Source organism: Hipposideros armiger, unplaced genomic scaffold (genome assembly GCF_001890085.2).
Source record: "Hipposideros armiger isolate ML-2016 unplaced genomic scaffold, ASM189008v1 scaffold_416, whole genome shotgun sequence".
NCBI lineage: Eukaryota > Metazoa > Chordata > Mammalia > Chiroptera > Hipposideridae > Hipposideros > Hipposideros armiger.
In genome coordinates, this window is record NW_017731766.1 from 434406 (window position 1) to 455172 (window position 20767).

At 39.0% G+C, this 20767-nt stretch overlaps 1 protein-coding gene across 2 annotated transcripts in view; it reads left to right on the forward strand.

Annotated features, from left to right (window-relative positions):
• GABRB2 (gamma-aminobutyric acid type A receptor subunit beta2) overlaps positions 1 to 20767 on the forward strand; it is a 218847-nt gene that overhangs the window by 182182 nt on the left and 15898 nt on the right. The window contains exon 9 of one of the 2 annotated variants that reach the window (XM_019664092.1): positions 2474 to 2587. The exons of the other annotated variant lie outside the window; for it this stretch is intronic. Coding sequence (XP_019519637.1) covers positions 2474 to 2587 — 114 coding nt within the window. The remainder of the gene's footprint in view (positions 1 to 2473; positions 2588 to 20767) is intronic. 2 annotated transcript variants of the gene reach the window in all.

The following is a 20767-nucleotide window of genomic DNA, read 5'->3' on the forward strand; positions in this document are numbered from 1 at the left end:
ATAGACTGTGAGAGAACAAAAAAGATACCTGGCCGTCTTTTAGGACAGCAGTCCTCAAAACGCAGGCACATTTTCTCCCAGAGGATCTTTGGCAATGTCTAGATATTTTGGGTTGTTAAAACTGGGGGCAGGGGACTGCTACTGGCATCCAGTGGGTAGAGGTCGGGGGTGCTGCTGAACACCCTGCAAGGCACAGGACCGCCCCCACAGCAATGAATGACCCATGTCCAAACGTCCACATCACTGAGCTAAAAGCACCGCTCTAGTCCGCTTCCCTGATTTTAAACACGAGAAACTGAGGCCCAGAAACAATAAGATGTTTGACCCATTCTTAAAACTCTTCTTCAGGCAAGTGTTTTTCTCCACCCACTTTCTTTGATCAGCAAGCATAACGTGTGGACATGAGGAGCTATGCTTTAGCACAGTGTTGCTGAATATTTTGGAGTCAGTTCAAGATTTACCCTCTAGTTAATAGCTGTATGATGATAGGCAAAAAAAAAAAGAAAAAAAGAAAAAAATCAGCGTTGCTGACCTTCAGTTTCCTCATCTGTAAAATCTGGTTAATTCCTTTCTCGTAAGTTTTTGTGAAGATTGTTTGTGATAATGTATAGAGAGGGTAACAGTCCTCAGCACATAGTAAGCACTTAGTACGTGGTCAATATTCATAACGTGTTCAAGTGTTATAAACAGTAGACGTTATTACTTTTTAAAATAAATTGTACAGCCTCCAGACCTACTGGCAATGCTTGCTTGTGCAACCCCATTCCGAAGAGACAGAATTATCTAGAGAGGAATGTTTCAGGTCCAAGGTTTTCAAGTCAAAGCAAGGAAACCATTTATCAACAGGTATTAGCTGTAAAAACCTACAGCAAATGGACTTCCTCAAGCTTTTATCAGCTATCCCTTAGGCCAGAACACTTACAGCTATTTTGTTTAGATTAAAACAAAAAGGTGACCCTCTAAAATTCCAGACTCACCTGGGTTCCTTTTTAACCCGGCAGGAAAAGCTAGGGTAGATGCACAGTGGGTTCTGATGGCTCAGTGCTTCCCTTTGTGACAGCATCATGAATAATGCCACTCACTTTTTTATCAGGAAGGTCCCTTCTTTTCAATTGCAATTCTAAAGTCCCCTCTCCCCCAAAGACAGGGCACATATAATCAACGAAGTATTGTTGGCTGCTCTGGAAAAATCAGTCCGGAGGGAAGGGATTGACTTTTTTATCCTTCTTTTGATGGTTTCCTAGAGATGGGAGCAACAGTCAGATCATGTAAAGTGATTTTTATGCCATGGCCTTCCTTGAGGTCAGGGAGGGATCGAAGGCCACCTGGGCAGGAGTCCAGCTGACTTCCACAGCAGGCATGCCTCACGTTTTTCTCATCTCTTCTCTGTGTTAGTTTCTTCTCTGTATTAGTTTTTATTTTAACAAGAATATTTGCCACTCTTAATTCCTATTCAGTCATTTAACTGATGCAGAAACTCAGACCCTTAAGGAAAGTGAAATATCCAGGTTGCATAGCAAAGTTAACAAAATTTCTGAGACTTTAGCTGAATTTTCCAGTCCTTATCCAGTGTGCTAGCAAGTGAAAAAAAAAATAATATGAAATTAAAAAGCTGATTCCCCGTTAGTTTATATACTCATTTCACCTGAAAAACCCACCGGTCTACACATGAGACTATGTGGCTGACAAGCAGTGTCAATTTAGCAGTTGTTTTTACATGACAAATTAAGTTGTAAAATACTAATATTTTTTTAAACAAACCTCAAATCAACAAGAGGTCTGCTGATTTTTTTCCCCCAAGTGTCTACTGGAGTAGTTCAAAAAAATATAATCTCTTTCCTAGTGTTAGGAGAATCCTTCCTATTATCCCTTGCATTCTTCTACGTGTGTGTGTGTGTGTGTGTGTTTATAGAATTTGTTTTTGATTAATTTCACCCACTTTTCTTGCTCATGTCTCCAAGTTTTCAGCTCTCCCTTTTTTCATTTAAGCTTTGTGTTGTTTCCTTGTTTATTTTTCTGCCAGTAATTCAGTATGTATGCATTTGAGAATTTAGTTACTTCTGCTTTTCCACCCCGTTGATTCTTTCATATCTGACATGACTCCAATATTTTTATAATTGAGTGAACTACAACCACCAGATTTCCAAATAAAGCTGTACCAAAAAGATCTCCATTTGGGGGCCTTCTTCATTCTACATTTATGAGTGTTGTATCTCTGTATGTACCCACTGTGCCTAATCTTTTGTTATGCAAAGCCACTAAGATCTTTTAAATCTATTTATTTCTAGTGCTTGGAATTCATTTTTTTAAATAATACATTTAAAAGATAACTAATCAGAAGTTCTATTCTCTGTGATCATCGGTCTTTCTAAAGACCAGTAGCATTTATCTATGTCCAATTTACTTGAACCACTAATCCTGATCTAGTGGCATCAGTCGACTTAATTAGCACGTTCTCTACTTTGTCTTCCAGATTTTTTATAAAGATATTAAACAAAATGGGACCCTATATCGATCCTTGTGGGACCCAACTGGAAACTTCTCCCCAACTAGACGGACTACCAATTACGATTTCTCTCTGTATACGGTTAGATAGCCAGTTTTTAATCCATTTATTTGTATTTCTGTTCAAGCCAATTTGTTTAGCTGTTCCCTTTAAAATAATGTATGGGGCCTTTGCAGATAACCTGTGGACTCGTACCCACAGACTTTGGATAAGTTAAATGTTTTTGTGAGACCCTAACGGGGTTTTCCTGGTGTTTTTTTGTTTTTTTTTTTTTTTTTAAATATAGCCGTGATAAAGCTAAGCTTCAGTGTGCCATTCAGTCATTATTGTTGTGCTAGAGAGAGAAACCAAGTGGGTCATATCTTGAGATACCTTTTCATTTGTATTGAGAGGACAGTGTCATTACATTCTCTGGCACGCCTCCGTTTTCCTGTTGTGTTTCTTTGGGTTAATGGAATAGGTGGTGAATTGTGCATTCCTTCTATTGGATGACTCTGAATTCAGGGACCTGTTTTTTGTCCTTAATTATTGTGTCTAGGAATGTTATGTTTGCATCAAGTCCTTGTTGCGTTGTTGTTATTTATTTTGCAAATAAGTGTGATCTAGACAGGTGTAGCACTGTTGATAGACAAGAGGCAATAATTGAGATTGCTCCTGATCAAAACTCTTGACTTCGGCGAACTTTTCCAAAGAAAGCCTATTTTGGCTAATACTTAGAATTTACTTTCTGAATCCCCATGTTTGCAATTCTGAATTGGCAAATTGTCATTCATATTGCCCTTCATATTGGGAGAGGAGGAGGGGGATGATAATCATCACCATTCCGCCTTATCATCCCATAGTTATTCAACTCCTGTTTTTTTTGTTTTGTTTTGTTTGTTTTGTTTTTAATTTCTATTTCTTGGTGAGGCAGTGAATGATATTAAATTCTTGTGATCTTTCTTATGAGGACTTGATGCCAGATGATCTGTCAATATTGTATCTTTGAAGTCTCATGTTCTTTCCTTAATTTTCTTGCTCTGACCCCAAATTCCTTGATACTTCATTGTTATTGCCTGTGGGTCAGGGGACAAGAATGGTGATCCTATCAAATTGCTACTTTGTTTTGATATTTTAAGTGCTTTTTAACTTCATTGCTTGTTATGTAACATATAGTAACAGTCTGATAAATGGTACTAAGTAGATTTTAGGAGGAGAGATGTTTGAGCTTTTGTTAGTCACTATTTTAGTCCTAATCCCCTAAACACCCAGTCCCTACTATGTCTGTTCCCTCAGAAAACCTCATTTATATTATTGCTACTGTTTCTGGTTTCTAATTCTAGCTACTCTTTTTGAAATTTAAGTAGACTGATTTGATTGGGCAGTTTTCTGGGTAGAATGCTTATCCTTTGGAAGAAAACATGTTTGATAGTCAGAGTTTGGGTTTATAATGAAAACGGTTGAAGAATGTTGCAATTTTCAAAAGCAGAATGAAAGTATACTACATGATTGGCCTAATTATTGGGTAGAGTTACATGAAAATTCAGGAAAATCCTCAGATCATGAGGATATTTTAAAGAGAATTTGCCTTTTTTGTGCATTAAATTTTTCAGTTCATGTCTTGAAAGAGTTAATGATACTCTCTGATACCACGTTCTAGAGAATGCTCAATGATTTACAATGAAATATGAATTTTAATGTTTTCTGCTTTTATACTTTTCTTTGTTGGGTATGTCTTTATTCTGCCCCTTGAATTCTCTTTTAGATTCATATTTAAAGTATGAAATAAGAATGGGTATTCAAAAGTGTGAATAATGAGCTGTTAAACCTGTAACGTATAAAAGCATCAAGGTGTATGTGACAATCCTCAGAGGCAGCAAGGTCTACCAGGAAGACAGTGCCGCTTAGAATCAGGCTGAACTTGGCTCACATTCGCACATGATCTCTTACGAGCTGTGTGACATTAGACATGTTTAACCTTTCCATCTTTCAAATTCCTCAACTGAAAAGTGAAACACTAATTTCTGCCTCATGGAGCTACTGAGAGGATTAAATGAGATAACTGTTCAGGGCCATTCACAGTTTCAGACAAAGAGCACTCAATAAATAGTTGTCATTATTCAGGAGGTGCTCACAGGCAGTGTGTGTCTTTCTCAGTTTTTCCTTTTTCAGCTCTATTACTATTTTTCTAATTATAGAACTAATTCATGATCACTTTTAAAAATGTACAAAAGGCAGTGAAAACCACCCAAACCCCTACACCCAGATATAATTATTGTTGACACTGGCTTTTATTCACAACTACTGACATAGTTTTACATAAATAAGTGTGTTTTGCTATTGTGTATACTGCTATTTTCCACTTATTTTGTATCTTTAAGTATAACTATCATTTCTCATAGTTACAAGGCATTTGATTGAATTGATGTACCATAATTTATGTAAAGAGCACCTGTTGTCATTGTTTCTAAGTGGTTTGCCATTATAAACATCTCTAACATAAGCCTCCCATTGCTGACGTATTTGCACACTATTGACTCAATCTATTTCTTAAAATGGAATTTCTGGGTCTAAAAATATGTGCCTTTAAAATGGTGATACATATTACCGATTTGTTCCCTAGAAAAGTTCTGTAGTTTACATACCTGCTAGTGCCATATGAGAACAACATGGCAGTACACACACGCGCACACACACATTCACACACACACATGCCCACACCACCTAGCCCTTAAAATGACAAAGAAACAGAAAACTGGTGTCTGTGTTCAGTTGTGAAAAGTGCTAGAGTAGTGGAGATGGAAGTATTCAAAACCCCATGTGCAATTTTTCTCCTCTCTGTCCAAAAGGCATAGACAGTGAGACAGCACTAGAAGAACAAAACAAAAGCAAACAGCACCCAATTCAAACTGAGGCTCTGCAGTGAGGCAGAACTGCATAAGCGGGGCCAGCATTGGTACAAGCAGAATCCAGGGAAATCTACCCAAGCTCTATTTGAGCAAATGAGAAAACCCTATAAAAAGGTCCACATCAAAATAAAGCATCTGAACAAAGAACCAGCATGGCAGCTGTACAGGAAAACTACCAACGAGTGTCAGTCAATCTCTCTCTCTCTCTCTCTCTCTCTCTCTCTCTCTCTCGCTCTCTCTCTCTCTCTCTCTCTCAGAATTCAGCATGCAAAAGACAAATAATGACTCTTTTATTGGAAAAAAAAGTACTTCAGGATAAATTAAAATTTTTCATAACAAAAGTTTTATTTTCTTACCAAAAATTGAAAGAGAATATGAAATGAAATGTCAACAATGAGATGAAACAAGAGGCAATTAAAAAGGCAAAAATGAAGGCAAAGCAATCTTTATAGAAACTAATAACTACATATAAAATAGTAAGAAAGAGAAAATCAGTATGGCAAAAAAATCAGGGCAGTAACACAAAGTTCAGGCTGTAGAAAAACATGCCAAATGCAGAGGAAAAGAGATATAGAGATAAAAACCATTTAGAGAAAACATAATAAATGTAAAGGACAAGTACAGTGGATTAAACATGAACAGCCATGACGTGAGTGAAATACAGAATGGAAAAAATGGAATAGAAAAATTATATGTACAGCCATGTACCCGTCAACAACGGGAGGGGGGATACATTCAGAGAAATCTATCGTTAGGCGATTTTGTCACTGTGAGAACATCATAGACTGTACTTACACAAACCTAGATTGTACAGCCTGTACCATCTGCACAGCTAGGCTATATGGTACAGTCTATTGCTTCTAGGCTACAAACCTATACACCATGTTATTGTACAAAAAAACAACACAAGACTAAATCAAGCACAAAAGAAAATAATGCAATCAAGAGATGCAATAAACAGGAGATTTATGAGGCTGCTGCTGGCATAACATGGCATCCTCTTTTGCAGCAAACTTCTTTTTTTAATAAGTAGAAAGAATATACTCTAAAATAATGGTTAAAAGTATAGTATGGTAAATACATAAAGCAGTAACATAGTCGCTTATTATCGTCGTTTTATGTACTGTACATAATTATACATGCTATACTTTTTTATACAACTGGCAGTAGGTTTGTTCATACCAGTATCACCACAAACACATGAGTAATGTGTTACGTTAAGACATTAGAATGATTATATTACTAGGCAGTAGAACTTTTCAGCTCTATTATAATCTCTATTATAATTCTTATACACTGTCCATTGTTGACTGAAAAATCATTATGTGACACATGATTGTATTTAAATCTGACATTAATTACAGTATCACACTAATAAATACTTCTTGAATGCCTTCTATGTGCTTAGACACTGCATATATTATGTCATAACATAAGTCCCTATTATTACCTTATATTGTTATAAATTTACAAATGATTAACTCATACCCAGAGAGTGTAATTAACTTAGGGCTAGACAGCTAACAAATGGTTGAACAGAAAATACGACTAGAGGCTAAACTTTTAACTACTATGCTATATATTATATACGTATGCATATCTATAATGAAATCAACCAGTAGACCAAAAGGATACACTAGGTTCCAAGATAAAAAATATAGAATCTCATTACCAGCTTATATCCATTTGCAAATTCTAAACTTCCAGTTAGAAAATGTGAATGACCTACAAGGAAGATAAAAAAAGTTAGGTCTCGAACTATCTTTTTTTGCAATATTAAATTTTATAAGACAATGGGAAAATATGACAGGGTTTAGAGGGGAAGAAAATATAACCTAAGAACGTTACTATTGATATATAAAGGCAGAAGAAAGACGGCCTACCCTCAATATGCAAGATCTTAGGGAACACAGAATCAGTGAGCCTGTATTTATTTAAAAAATAAAATAGTAGCTTAATAAAAAAGGCCTAGCCATTTAAAATAGGTAAAATATGAGATTTTAGAATAGGAACAGCTAGTATGCTATCATTTAGAACTAAAGATAGCAGGTAGACCTAAAGCTATACAACTTCAAAAACTAAAGTTACAGAATAAAAGATAATTAAAATATTTTTTAACTAATACTGAAACTATGTACAAAAATTAGGACGGATGTTGTTGAGGAGGGAAATAGTGTTTGTTTTCTAATTCATAACAAGGACTCAGTATTTGCCCTTTATTTTTAAAGTTGATGAATGGAGAAGTTAAAGATTAAGGAGATTTGTTAAATTAACATGACTACTGAGCTAGTGTTTCTAAAAGGGTCTACCATAGGCGGCCTACATCAGGGTCACTTTGGAACCTTACTTAAACAGTCAGTTCCACTGGAGACATTTCAGTCAAAATATTTCATTGGAAAGGTGAGGGATCTACATTTTTATCCCTCCGATCTTTGCGGTATACACGGAAGCATGGACGTCTGAGGACCAGTATGGTAGAAGAATCAAAAACTTACAATTCATGTTATAGAAACCCTAGATAATAAGAAAGAAATAGGCTACAGAAAGAGGCAGGTAATGTCACTAAAGCTAGGCATCAGAAATAAGGCTAAGGACACTTGAACAGCAAACTGAGAGCAGAAATTAAGATGATAGAATTAAGACCAAGCTTGTGTTCACTGTTACAATTAGAGCATATATCATCTCACCTCTCAAAAGAATAAGATCCTCAGATTGAATTAAGCAGCTAAACCCAACATATGCTATTTATTAGAAATCCTGCTAAAACAAAAGAATTGGAAAATGTTCTAAGTAAAGTCACAGACAAAAACAAATGAGGCAAATACAAATCTAAAGGACAATAGGACTGAATGTTATTACTCCACAAAGATGAATTGAAGGTAAAGAAACTTTGACAGATTTTGTATAAAAATTGCTATCCAAAATAAAGATATAATTATTGATGAATAATTCATATATAATGTGTAAAATCCAAATTGAATAGCACCCAAATAAATTAAAGTGATAGGAAATAAAAAAGAGAAAATGATAAATATTTCATAAGTGGTATGTTAAAGCTTAATTGTATAAACTCATCTTATATAACTTATGTCAAAGATATAATAAAAATTAAATTAAAGAACATTTAGAAAATAATAGCAATTTAATATAATATACTACATAATTAATCTGATGGGATGCTAAAATAGTTAACAGTGAAAAAGTTGTAGCTTCAAACAACTTTCTAGCAAATAATTTTAAAGTGTGAATTAAATGTGCAGTTGAAGAAGTTAAAAAAGCAACAACCTATCTAAAAGAAGCAGAAGGAAGTATTCATCAAGATCAATTAAAAAAGCAAAACAAAATAATGTTCAGATAAATCAGTTTTTAAAAAGAAAGTTAAGTAAAATAGGGAGATAATTGATTAAGAAAAATATACATGTTAAAAAAGCAAAGAGGAAACCAATATGGATACACCAAAGTAAAAATTTTATGAAGCATAATAATTATATAGAAAGGTGAAAGTAAAATTATGTAAAGATCTTGAAAAATGTGGATAAAATACATGATATCCTTAGAAAATATAAATTAGCAAAACTGCCCCAAGGAGAAAGAGAAACCAATGACAGACCAATTACTGAAGATGAAACTAAAGAGATAGAGAAATGTAGCTCCCACATCCAACGGGCATCTGGTCTAGAAGGTTTCACCAATAAATCAAGGCAAACATTAGGAAGCAGACACCTCCAGTAGTATTTAAATTCTTACAGATCATAGCAGACAACAGAAAAAACTTCCCAATGATTTAGAAAGTAGCATAAAGTAAATAAAGTGCCAAAACCATGTCTAAAAAAACAAAAGTTACATGAAGGAAACTGGATCCACTTCACTAATGAATATCACGGGAGAAAAAATATCCTTAGATAAACTTACCAAGTTGAATCAAGAGAATAATAAAAGCAAACTACAACATCGCAACGATATTGACCATTTATTAGTGTGTGCATTGCAGATACTTTCCTAAGCTCTCATTCATGCCATACCAAGTTTTTAATTTTTATATTGTCTAATTATTGGTACTTTTGTTATTTCTATGTTTTCCAGAATGGATAGAAATTCCTCTTGAAACTCTAAGTTAAGCATACAGTCTTCTAAATTTATTTTTATACTTAATTTCATGTTTCATGTTTTACATTTAAACCATCTTGAAACACCATCTTGTTGGTGCAAAAAAATGTTCAACTTGATAGTTTTCCTATAGCACAAGCGTTATTGCATTATTTTTTTAAACCTGTCTTCCCAGTGATTATATTTGGAGAATGAGATGGGATGGTAGGAACACTTCTGTTTTTCACTTTATATAAGTTTCTGTAGTGTTTGAACTATATATTGTAGTGTTATGAGTATATATTACTTTTTAAGATTTAAGAAATTAAGTGTATGTATGTATATATAGCCTCACCTGATTTTCCAGTGTGGAGTCCCTCTCTCTCTCTCTCTCTCTCTCTCTCTCTCTCTCTCTCTCTCACTCTCTCTCACTCTCACTCTCTCTCACTCTCACACACACACTATACCTCACTATACCTACCACACCCATATACATACAAACCACACACAAACACGACTTACTTTCCCAGTTCTTCATATGTCACTTAACCAGAGTAACACAAGATAATTACATATGAATAGTACATGCTCATTTCTAATAAGTATTGCTTATCTTGTATTCTAATAATCATTGCCATCAGAAAGAAGGAAGTAGAAAGGAAGGGAGTTAAGGAGGGAGAAAAGGAAGAAGGAAAGAACGTGGGAGGGCGGAGGTAATGGTCTCGACTGAACAGCAGCTGCTCTTCACTGGGAAGTAGATCCATGCTGTTCAGCATTCCTGTTGAGGTTGTCACCAGAGATTGAGGATTCCAGTGATAGTTAAAGAGACTTCTAATACTGGTTTCCAAGCTTGAGCATACCTTCAGCAGCACTGTTCATGGCCCCCTGCAGGCACAGGTCCCCATGGAAAAAATACTAATAATCTTCTAACTTAGTGCAGTAGTTTGAAACTCAAGAGGCTCAAGATTCAAGTATCAGCTCTGACACTTAACAAGCCATATTTGTAACATCAGCCAACTCAACTTGTCTTGCCAAAAAAAAAAAAAAGATGTGATCTCCTAGATCTAACCCATCTTTAAAAATCATATAGTTCTAGAATGTTTACTGAGTATTTCTGAAATTTATTGGTCAAGTAGCCTCATTTCTAACAAACCTATCTTTTATTTCTACTACACGCAATTGCTTATACTTTAAAATTAACAAACCCTTGCACAGGGTATATATATCGTACTCTGTGGTTAAGAATCATTCTTTAACAAGTTTCACTTTAGAAAAATGTGGAAAAAAATCTATAGAGACAAATACTACAATTCCCTGTGTCTGGAACAAACATAAGTACTTTGGACCCAATTCGAGCTCGAAAAATGACTCATGTAAGAAGCCCTTCTTCCATTGGATAAATTAGAAGAGAATGAAATGGTAAACTATAAAATAAGCGGTAAATAACCAAGCAGGCAAGTCCGTTACACATAATATCGTATTGCCTCAGTGTAGCACTTAACAGTGTTTCCTTGTGCTTCCCGTGATACCGCATTTAATTGTCTCAGAAATCACCATATACAGGAGGCAGTGCCAGGGAAGAGGCGGATTCCTTCTGCTTACCTTCCTTTAGTTCCTCTCGCTGGGCTAATGAAATCTACGTAACAGTACATTACAAGGAGAAAAAAACAATGTAATACATGCACATGGGACCATTATAATAGGGTGATGCTCAGATCGTAAAATGACACTCAGAGAAATGATTGAACCAGGCACCTTTTTATACGTTTTAGACAAAGGAACAATGCATTGCTGAAGAAACTGACAAGGCAGAGAAAGTCGGAGCTCATTAGAAAGGAATCTAACAAGGTGTGGCTATCTGTTAATGAGGAACCTAAACAGTGCTAGGGCTTGGGTAATAAGTTAGTAAAGGTGGTACAAGGCTTGCTTATACAGGCTTTTCTCATCTGGATTCTTATAAGTCTTGTGATAATGTGTCTCTAGGAGCAGGGAGGGCATCTATCACATGGGAGATTTATCCCCTGCTTTGAAGGGACAGAGAGGTCAGGATTGCCTTCGTTCATGGGAGAATTCTTAAGTAACTTTAATTCAAAATAATCAATATGCCCTTATAGGATATGGGGCAGGCTGCCTTGGGCCCCACTGTATAGGTGAGAAAATGGAACAGACACATAGGACGTCAGCAAACATTCTCAGGACCAAAGCCCTTGAATTTGCCTGCCGTCTTCTTTTCCACTGCGTGGTCAGTTTCTCTGTAATTCCCTTCTGATTCAGTGAAGCTGGCCATCTCCTGTCTGGCGAGGAGGCAAAAATGTACTGACTCATTTTCCTAGAATGAGAATCACAACCAAACCATTAATTTTTTTTTTTAAGATTTTTTATTGGGGAATTGGGGGAGGGGGAACAGACAAGTTGCTGTCCTTTTGTTCTTCAGTCTAGTTGTAGAGGATGTTGCTTCACTGGCCCAAGTTGGCACCATCATTGTGCTCTTCCTGGGTGAGGCAGATCAGTTGCCAGATTCTGGACGGCCGCTCACGCTGGCTGCTGGCTACATACGGTAGCCCATGGCTACCCACTGCAGCAGGGGCTGCAGCCTACGCCGTCGCCAGCGACTCACGGCAGCCCAGCTCCAGCTCCAGGTTGAGCTGTTGTTCAGCATCTTAGCTGTAGAGGGCAGTGTCACTGGCCCTCATATGTGGGATCCGAACTGGGGCCCTCTGGCGTCCCAAGCCAACTCTTAACCAATGTGCCACTCGGCCGGCCCCCAAGGCATTAATATTTGAAAATACGTTAATTCTGTCAGAATTCCCAGGTCACCACTAAACAAAACCGCAGAAAAATATATGTCACACTTTGTGGTTTTCAAAGCGCCCAATAGTACTTTGTCTCTTTGGGCACTCAATTCCATTCTAGCATTTGAACTACAGCAGCACCAGCATATGCCACCATGCTGGTACCTCAGTGCTGGAAGTCAGACCCACTTTGTGGTGGGTTACTATTAATAGCATAGTCTTTCAGGAGAAATGTGTACTAGTTTTCAATTTGGATACAAAGATTTGCCTTTTAAAGTTTCTAAAGTTAATATATTACTTACATATAGTATAAACATTTATTTCCTGTTCTCCTTTATCAATACCTATCAATAAATTCATGGTGTATTTTGCAGTTGATACAATCTCAGATTCTAGGCAATGTAGTGACAGCCCCAGTATCATGAATACAATGTTTACTGAGAAAACTCTGGAAAGATCCTGAACTGTTGAAAAATACAAAGTAAGAAAGAAAACTGTGTTCCATTGGCAGCTGTGGGAATCAAAGACTGGCATTAAACTTTTACTAACCATCCTTCCATTAATATTAAATTATCCTGTAAAACAACAAGTACAGCACCTCCAGCAACCTGGCCTTCCTAATAAATTAGGAATGTTTTAACGTCTCTGCCGAGGAGAGGTTTGCAGGGTTGCCTGATGCTTGTTTCATTTTGGCAAAGACACCTAGGGAGACGGAACCAAAATGGACCGTGACATAATTCTGAACTCTCCTTCAGCAATAAACATGCTGTCTCTTGGCCTCTCACACCTTCCAGCTTCTGTTACAGAAAAATTTCTGGACGTGGCACGGGCTCAAGGACACCATCGCAGACCTCCTCTACTGAGGACACCTGCGGTGACTCCCCACGGGGGAGTAAGCTCTCTGAGTCAGTCGTGAAGGGCAAGCCTGCCAACACTCCAGGTGCCGTCCTGAGAGTGCCCTGCAGCAGGAGCCCTCGCAGTGAATACCACTTTACGGAGCATGGCAAATCCTCAGCCCAGGAGGGATAGGGATCGGATCAATTGGGGCGTTTAGTTCAGAAGCTGACAATCTTGGCCCCCTGAAGCCAAAGACATGGGCTGTATTCCTGTGTGAGTCTTTCCACGGCACTATCTTCCCCTCCTCGGAGCCACTGCAGGGTAACATTAGACTTTCCCGACAAAGGGCACACATTTACAAGGAACACCACCAATGCATTGATCATTAAGCAAGTGTTTATCAAGTTACAGCTCCTAGAGAATTGCACAGAGGTTAAAGGGCACAGGCAGACCGAGCGTAATCAGTCCTGCTTGATTTTGGATTGCGGACAACCCTGAGTTCTAGCCCCAGGACTGTCACTTACATTATGTAAGTGAGCCTCAGTTTCCTCGTTTGTCAAGTGAGGCTTACAGTTCCACCCTCAACATATGGGTTTTTAAGGGTTGCAGGAGGCAGTCCATGGAAAAGTTCTTGCCAGGTAGTGAGCGTTAGATGAACGGTAACCATCTAAAATGTCTGATGGCTACTCTGAAAGAGATCACAAGGGCAGAACTCGGACTTTTCCTATTAAGGTTTGTTTCTAAATTCAGACAGTGTCTCTCTCAGTCTGATGGAATAGTTCAGCGTCCCTGTAATATTCTTTTAGATAGCATGAGACAATCAGAATGAATAGTGTATGATGCAGAAGATACATGCTGCTGATTCAGAGGAGGGAGATGCTCCCTTCCAATGCATGTTTAGGAAACGCTTTCATCTCAGAAAAGGAAGCAAGGAGCACCTCTGCCCAGCCAGGCTGTACATGGCCAAGAGAGAGCAACACTATCTTAACCCTTCAAAGCACATTTAAGAGTCCTCTCATTTGATAAATGAAGAAACTGAAACCCAGAGAGGGGGAGTGACTAGTCCAAGAACACACAGCCATTAAATAACAAAGACTCCAGCTTGCAGGCTTAACCTGCCCATTGCGCAACATCACATTTCATCCCTCCGCTTGACAGTGCACAGTAATTGGACCTGCACCCTCCCTCAGCCCCTTGCACTGTGCCAGCAAAGCACTCTGAGAAATGCTAGTAAACAGAAAGCCACTCTGGTGCAGTGGGAAAGGACCCATCCGGGCTCCTACCCTCTGGTGTGGCAGCGAGCAAGCAGCTCCCCCTGTCTGACCCGCTTTCAAAGCTACCATTTAGCAGGAGTTTAAAAGTGCTCTACTCGCATCGTCCCTTACCACCCACTGCCCCGCAGCAGCGACCTGTAGGGCCTCATCTTCAGACACAGCTTCAGGATCACCCGTCCTCAGAGAAATGCCGATCCCCAGGCCCATCTCCGGATTGATTGTATCAGAATTTGTGATGACCGAAGAATTTAAATTTTAGCAAACCCCCCCAAATGACTCTGATGTTTATAAAGCTTGCTAATTGACTAGATAGTCTTATAATCCTCTAAAGCTTGACTGATGACAAAGGCTGAGGCCCAGAGACAAGTGACGGATTCAGTCACACAGCTGATAAGAGGCAAACCTGGGATTTCAACCCAGGTATTGTTGGTTTGTTTTCTGAGAGTTTTTACTATTTGATACAGAGCCTTAGCATCAGACTGGCAGTTGGGTTAGATGTTCTTTCCTGTCTTCCTAAATTCGCCATTTTCTTCTTTTCCTCACCCAACCTGCAGCCTATCCTTTGTAAGGTGTAGGCACTGTTATTACGCACCATCATCTGCAGATCTCAGAGCTGAGGGTCATTTAGTGGCAAAATGGAACGGACAGATGTTTGACAAGGCTGTGTCAGATTAACAGCAGTGCTCCTAACGAGAGCTGGGCTGTGAGCGTGGATGGTGCATTTGGCATATCCTTACTGGGGTAATTCACCGTGTAATTGGCTAAACGCACAGAAGCCATCAGACCGCAGCTGCACAAGGGATCCCTGGCTGAGGTGGATTTGATCGTTCTTTTTCCAGCTCCGTCTCCCCAAGGGCTTAGTTGGTACCTTGGTTGTGATTAATTCAGCATTCCACAGGGAAGCACAAAAAACACTGCCAATTAGCTCCCCCACCCTTTACTATAGAGAGGATGAAGCCTTTGTTTAGCACTCTTGGAGAGCTACCCAAGGCTCTTAGAAAATTCCATTTAAGAAAAAAAGGAAATTCTACTCACTGACTTTTAGAACTTTAAGAGATCATTTAAACCAGTGCTTCTCTATCTTCAATGTGCAGAAGAGCTGCCTAGGTGTCTTGTTAACGTGCAGATCCTTATTCTGTGGCTCTAGGGTGAGGCTCAAGAGTCAGCATCTCTAACCAAGTTCCTGAGGATGCCAAAGATGCTGAGACCTGCGTGCGGGCCACACTGAGTAGCTAGGACCTCCCCCAGGAAACACAAATGAGTTGTGCCTTCAGTACTAACCCTGAGTGACTAGTGCTGGCGACTTAAGGCTCTACAAAGGATTCTGTAGTTGTCTCAGACTAACTGCCCAATTCACAGCGCATATCACAAGCTTAAGAACAGGAAACCTCACCTCAAAACATCATCTCTCATTTTTTTTTAATTAACAGTTCTTATTTGTAGTTGCATTTTTACAACTTAAGTTCCTTAGTTTTATTTTTCTTTGAGGTAACATTATATTAGCCTAAGGTGTACAGTGTAATGTTTTGATGTTAATATATATTGCAAAACGATTACCACGCTAAGTCCAGTTAACATCCATCACCATACGTAGTTACAATTCATTTTTCATGTGATGTCTCATTTGTACATGCAGAACCTGAAACCCAGAAATGTCAGCAGTTTGTTTGCTCAGGGTTATATAAGCTTTTATAGTTAGTAGTAGAGCTGGGACTAACTAAAGCTGCAACATAAACCTAGATTTTTCTCTCTGACTTGTACATTTTAATCACAGATTGCATGTGAAACTGTTTTAAAATGTCTTTCCTCAGTTCTGTAAGTTGGCAGAGGAAGCCCCAGAGTCCCATTTGGATTCAGGAAGCCAGGACACTCAGCCTAGGTCAGCCTCTGAAAAGTCCTGCATCTCTGGGAAAAGAATTTCCCTGGGCCTAAGTTTTGTTATCCAGGAGGCAAGGAAGCCTATACCTGGTCTTTCAAATTCCTTCTGATGTTCTAGAAGGCAATGAGATAAAGATATGAAAGCCCTTTCACAAAACATAAGTGACTTAAATAAATGGAGGGCATTTTTTTTAAAGTAATATTGCTGCAGGATAATATTCAGCTTTTCTCACAAGACCATTGATTTTTGAAAAGAAAAAAATATTTTATAATTATAAATTATACATGACCTACCGCTGTCCTAGGTTGACATTCATCTGAAACAATTGAATATTATTATTTTGAATTGTGTTAATGAGGTCCTTCTGATTACCCACCCACCTTCAATGCACGTGGCCTGTGCAAAGCATGCATCGAGGCATGAGGCTGGTGGGAGAGCAAGTCAGCCAAAACCTTGCCAGTGATGGACCAGAATCTTGTCCTGAAGTGAGATGGCTGCCAGTAGCAGTCAGGCTCCGTGGTTCTTCATTCACACCCAGCAGGAACGATGGGGATTTTTTTGTTCGTTCGTTTTTGTTTTGTTTTGTTTTGTTTTTGTCCAAAGGCTTGCGGCAAACCTTTCCTTTCTTGTCATTGGCTCAGTTGTCTTAGGCCTCCGATCCCTGAACCAATCTGTAGCAAGGGAAAGAGAAATACCCATACTGAAAACAGCCAGTTCCCCGCTTGGAGCAGGAGTCAGTGTCTACTGCTGGTACAAAGGGTGGGATGCATTCAGCTACAACATCCATTGCAAGGGGCTAACTGGAAAATAGAAAAAATTAGCCTACCTACGTATATAAATTAGTGCCTGTCATAGCAAGGGTTACCTTCTGTTACGTACCTGTGTGTGTGCCAGACATGGTGGTAGGATCCTAACATAACTTATCTCAGTCTTAAACCTTCATATAATGTAGCTTCATATAGAAGATGAGGAAACTGAGGCTCAGCTAAGCTGTGGAACTTACCCAAGGTCACACAGCTAATCAGTAGATAAGCTAGAATTCAAAGCTGATTCCAAAACCCATGTTGTCATGATTTAACTATATAGATGTTCTTATCTTCTCTGAAATTTAAAATGCTGCTGTACTAAGATTATCTACAAAATGTAATTTCGTGCTGTTATTATCATCATAATAAAACTTGCTTTATAGATGCATTTAATTTGGAGAGAGGCAGATTTGCCATAAGTGAAGCCAGAAATAAATCTGAAAACCTAGTTTTGTTGATGGGTGCAAACTCTCCATTCCCAAACTTGAACTCATCCTTTGTCAAGTAACAAAATGGGACATTGTGAGTGACCTCTCTTGGCTCTGCCCACTGTAAGGAGCAAACCAAACCAGGTCCCCAGATGAAGCATCAGGAAGAAACATTATTCACAGTCTCTTCTTAGGCAGGTGACTGATGAGGTCTCAGCTTTAAATACTTTCCTGGGAGACTGAAACTAGAAGATTTGCACACTCTGAATCCTATAGGAAGCTTCCTGCCCAATGGCTGTAGCGCAGAGACGCACATCTGTATCGATGCATTCGTTTGGTTCTCAGAGTGGTTGAGCATCTGCTGCGTCCCCCTCTGTCACCACTTCCACAGCAGTTTAATTTGAGAACTGGCTTAGCATCCCAAGCCTCTCCCGATCATAATACAGCCCTAGCTCAGTTCCTTCACCTGCTTGCTTCTATAATAATCAAAGTTACTATTCCTTGAGCTTATCTTATAGGGCACTGTTTTAGGTGCTTTATATGAATCATCTCATTTAATTCTCTCAACCACCCAATAAGGCAGATCCCGCTATACCAGTTTTACAGTTGAGAAACTGAGGCTCAGAAAGTTTCAGTGTCTTGCCCAAGATTACAAAACTTGGTGAGCTTGCCTTTCACCCCATCTGCTGTTAGCCTGGCTTCAGAGCCCACTATGGCCTCAGCCCACAGGAAGGCGGATGCTTATAGGTTCACCCTGAGAGTTCCTGCAGTCTGGAGGTAACGGCTTCAGATATTGTGGTAGCCTATTTTAAACTCTAACCTTTTATTTCACAAAGGGACTCTTCCTAAAACTGCAGTCAAACCAAGTTAGCAGGAAAAATCCAGAGGTAGAACATAGGATGTCTCCAGTTGTGTAACTTGGTGGTGGCTCGTAGAGGTCTGCCTTCTACTTGGTCTCTTTCTTTCCCCAGGCCTGAGAGGTGTGTGACCTTCACCTTGCCCTGATGAAGGGCCAGGGCTGCCTGCGTCCTCCCCCTTTCTGTGCTCAGGCTCTGATCTCTGGCCTCCCCCTGTTCTTGGCACTGTTCCTTGAGTTGCATGGTGCATGTTTATCTTTCTTAAATGTCTTCCCCTCAAACGAGTAGGGAATTTCACTCTTTCAAGGTGACATATAAGAGGTCCTAGTATACTATCAATCCTAAGTGTGATGACTCTGAAATTAAACTGTCGGGGTTCAAATCTCAGATCCCTTATTTTACTCAGACCCCTTGTGTTACTTCAGCAAGTGATTTAATTTTTCAGAGCTTCAGCTTGCTCAGCTATTAACTCAGTGAATCAGAGCCCTACTCCAAAGGATGAGGAAGAGGAATGGATGGAGTAATTCATGCAGAGTACTTATAACTGCCTGGAATAGGAGATACATGTCCTTTAAACACTGACTAATGGAATCACCTGCTAAACCAGCAGCTACTCCTTGAGTTCCCATCAAGCTTGCTCCTTGCCCTCACAGAGACCACATCCCAAAGGGAAGATACACCTTAAACAAATACCTGTAGAAATAACATAAAATTGTAAATGGAAAGGGCAGTGAGGAAAGGGTCTGCATTGCTGTGAGAGCACGTCAGGGACCTGATGTAGTGAAGCAGAATCATCGACACTCACCAGTGGAAGGAGCTTTAGAACTGAGGTCTGAAAGATGCAAGATGTAGATGAGTAAGAAGGGGTGCGTAGGGAGTCTCCTCTTCCAATTATCTGATGAAGCAAATGTTAACAAATTCCTTGGTCCTATTTAAACAGAGACAGATTATTCAGTATCAATGATGTCCTATTAAGAAATTGGCTGGAGCTTATAAATCCTTTTGTTGTAATTAGTTATTTGCCATTTATGTTTGTTGTAACCACTGCCCATAGCATCAGTTATTTTGTCTTTGTTGTGTACAGCGGGTGCATGCTTACAACAGTCGTCTCTGGGTATCCGAGGGAATCGGTTCTAGGACCCCCTCCTCAGACACTAAAATGTACAGATGCTCAAGTCCCTTATATAAAATTGTAGATAATCTATGTACATTCTCCCTTATACTTTAAATCATCCCTAGATTACTTGTAATACCTAATATAATATCAATGTTGATTAAATAGTTGTTATATTTTTTAGGGACTAGTAACAAGAAAAAAAGTCTGTGCATGTTCTGTACAGATACAACCATCATAGGCCTAACTGCACAGTACAGATCAGCAACAACATAACATTTTGTTTTGTTTTGTTTATTTCCCAAATATCTTCAATCTATGGTTGGTTGAATCTGTGGATGTGGAACCTAGGGATGTGGAGGGCTGACTATATATCTATATCTATGTATCTATATCTATATCTATATCTATATATATATACTTTGTTATTTTCACTATATCATTTTTTATAATTACTGCTAATTCAGTTTCACCAGTGCATTTTTTTAAGCACAGCTACTAGACCCAGTGCTAGTTAGTACTAAACATGCCTGAACTCCCACTTATGGATTCACTAATGTTTGCCAATCCATGCACCCTTCCCATCCAGCCTACCTCACTTCAAGAGACCCACTTGAGCACTACCTTCATGCTCCCACCACTCAAGAACCAAACCAAACTCTGAATCCATAGAAACAAAGGTCATTGGCTGTGTTCCGTGCATCTCTGTGGAGTTGAATGTGATGCTTCTTCCTGTTACCCCTTTGTTACATGTTCATGGGAGTCCTGCCCATATGGTCTGCATTCCATCAGCTTTCTGGCTTCTTAGTCAAATTAAATAAAAAGCAATAAGAGGCAGTGGGTTAGGTTCTGTGAAAGAAATGGTGTGTCTCTGATGCCTGTGAGTGGATCTGATTATATTCTGGATTTGAAGTCAGTAGACTGAGAAATTCTCTTTTTGAGTCAGTATCTCCTAGAATTGTTATATTTTTAGATGCATGAAAACATTAGCACCTCGCCTGAGGAGGACAGAAACCAAACTTCGACCTCTTGGCTTTTAGCTGAAAGCTAGAAGCAAATTGTAATTTCCCTCTGACCCCCGAACCGGGACAATGGGTGGTTCTGTATGTACAAACCCATCCTCATTAGCTTATGGGACAAGGTTGGGGTAAAACCCAGGACCAAGAGGAAACCATGAGTCTCCCAATGACCTGAGATGATTTAGATCGCAACCTTTAAGTCAATAGGTCTTGAAATCTGACCTGATGTAGCACATTTATTACTCACTATCCTGGGCTTTAGAAAATTATGAAGAAGAGGG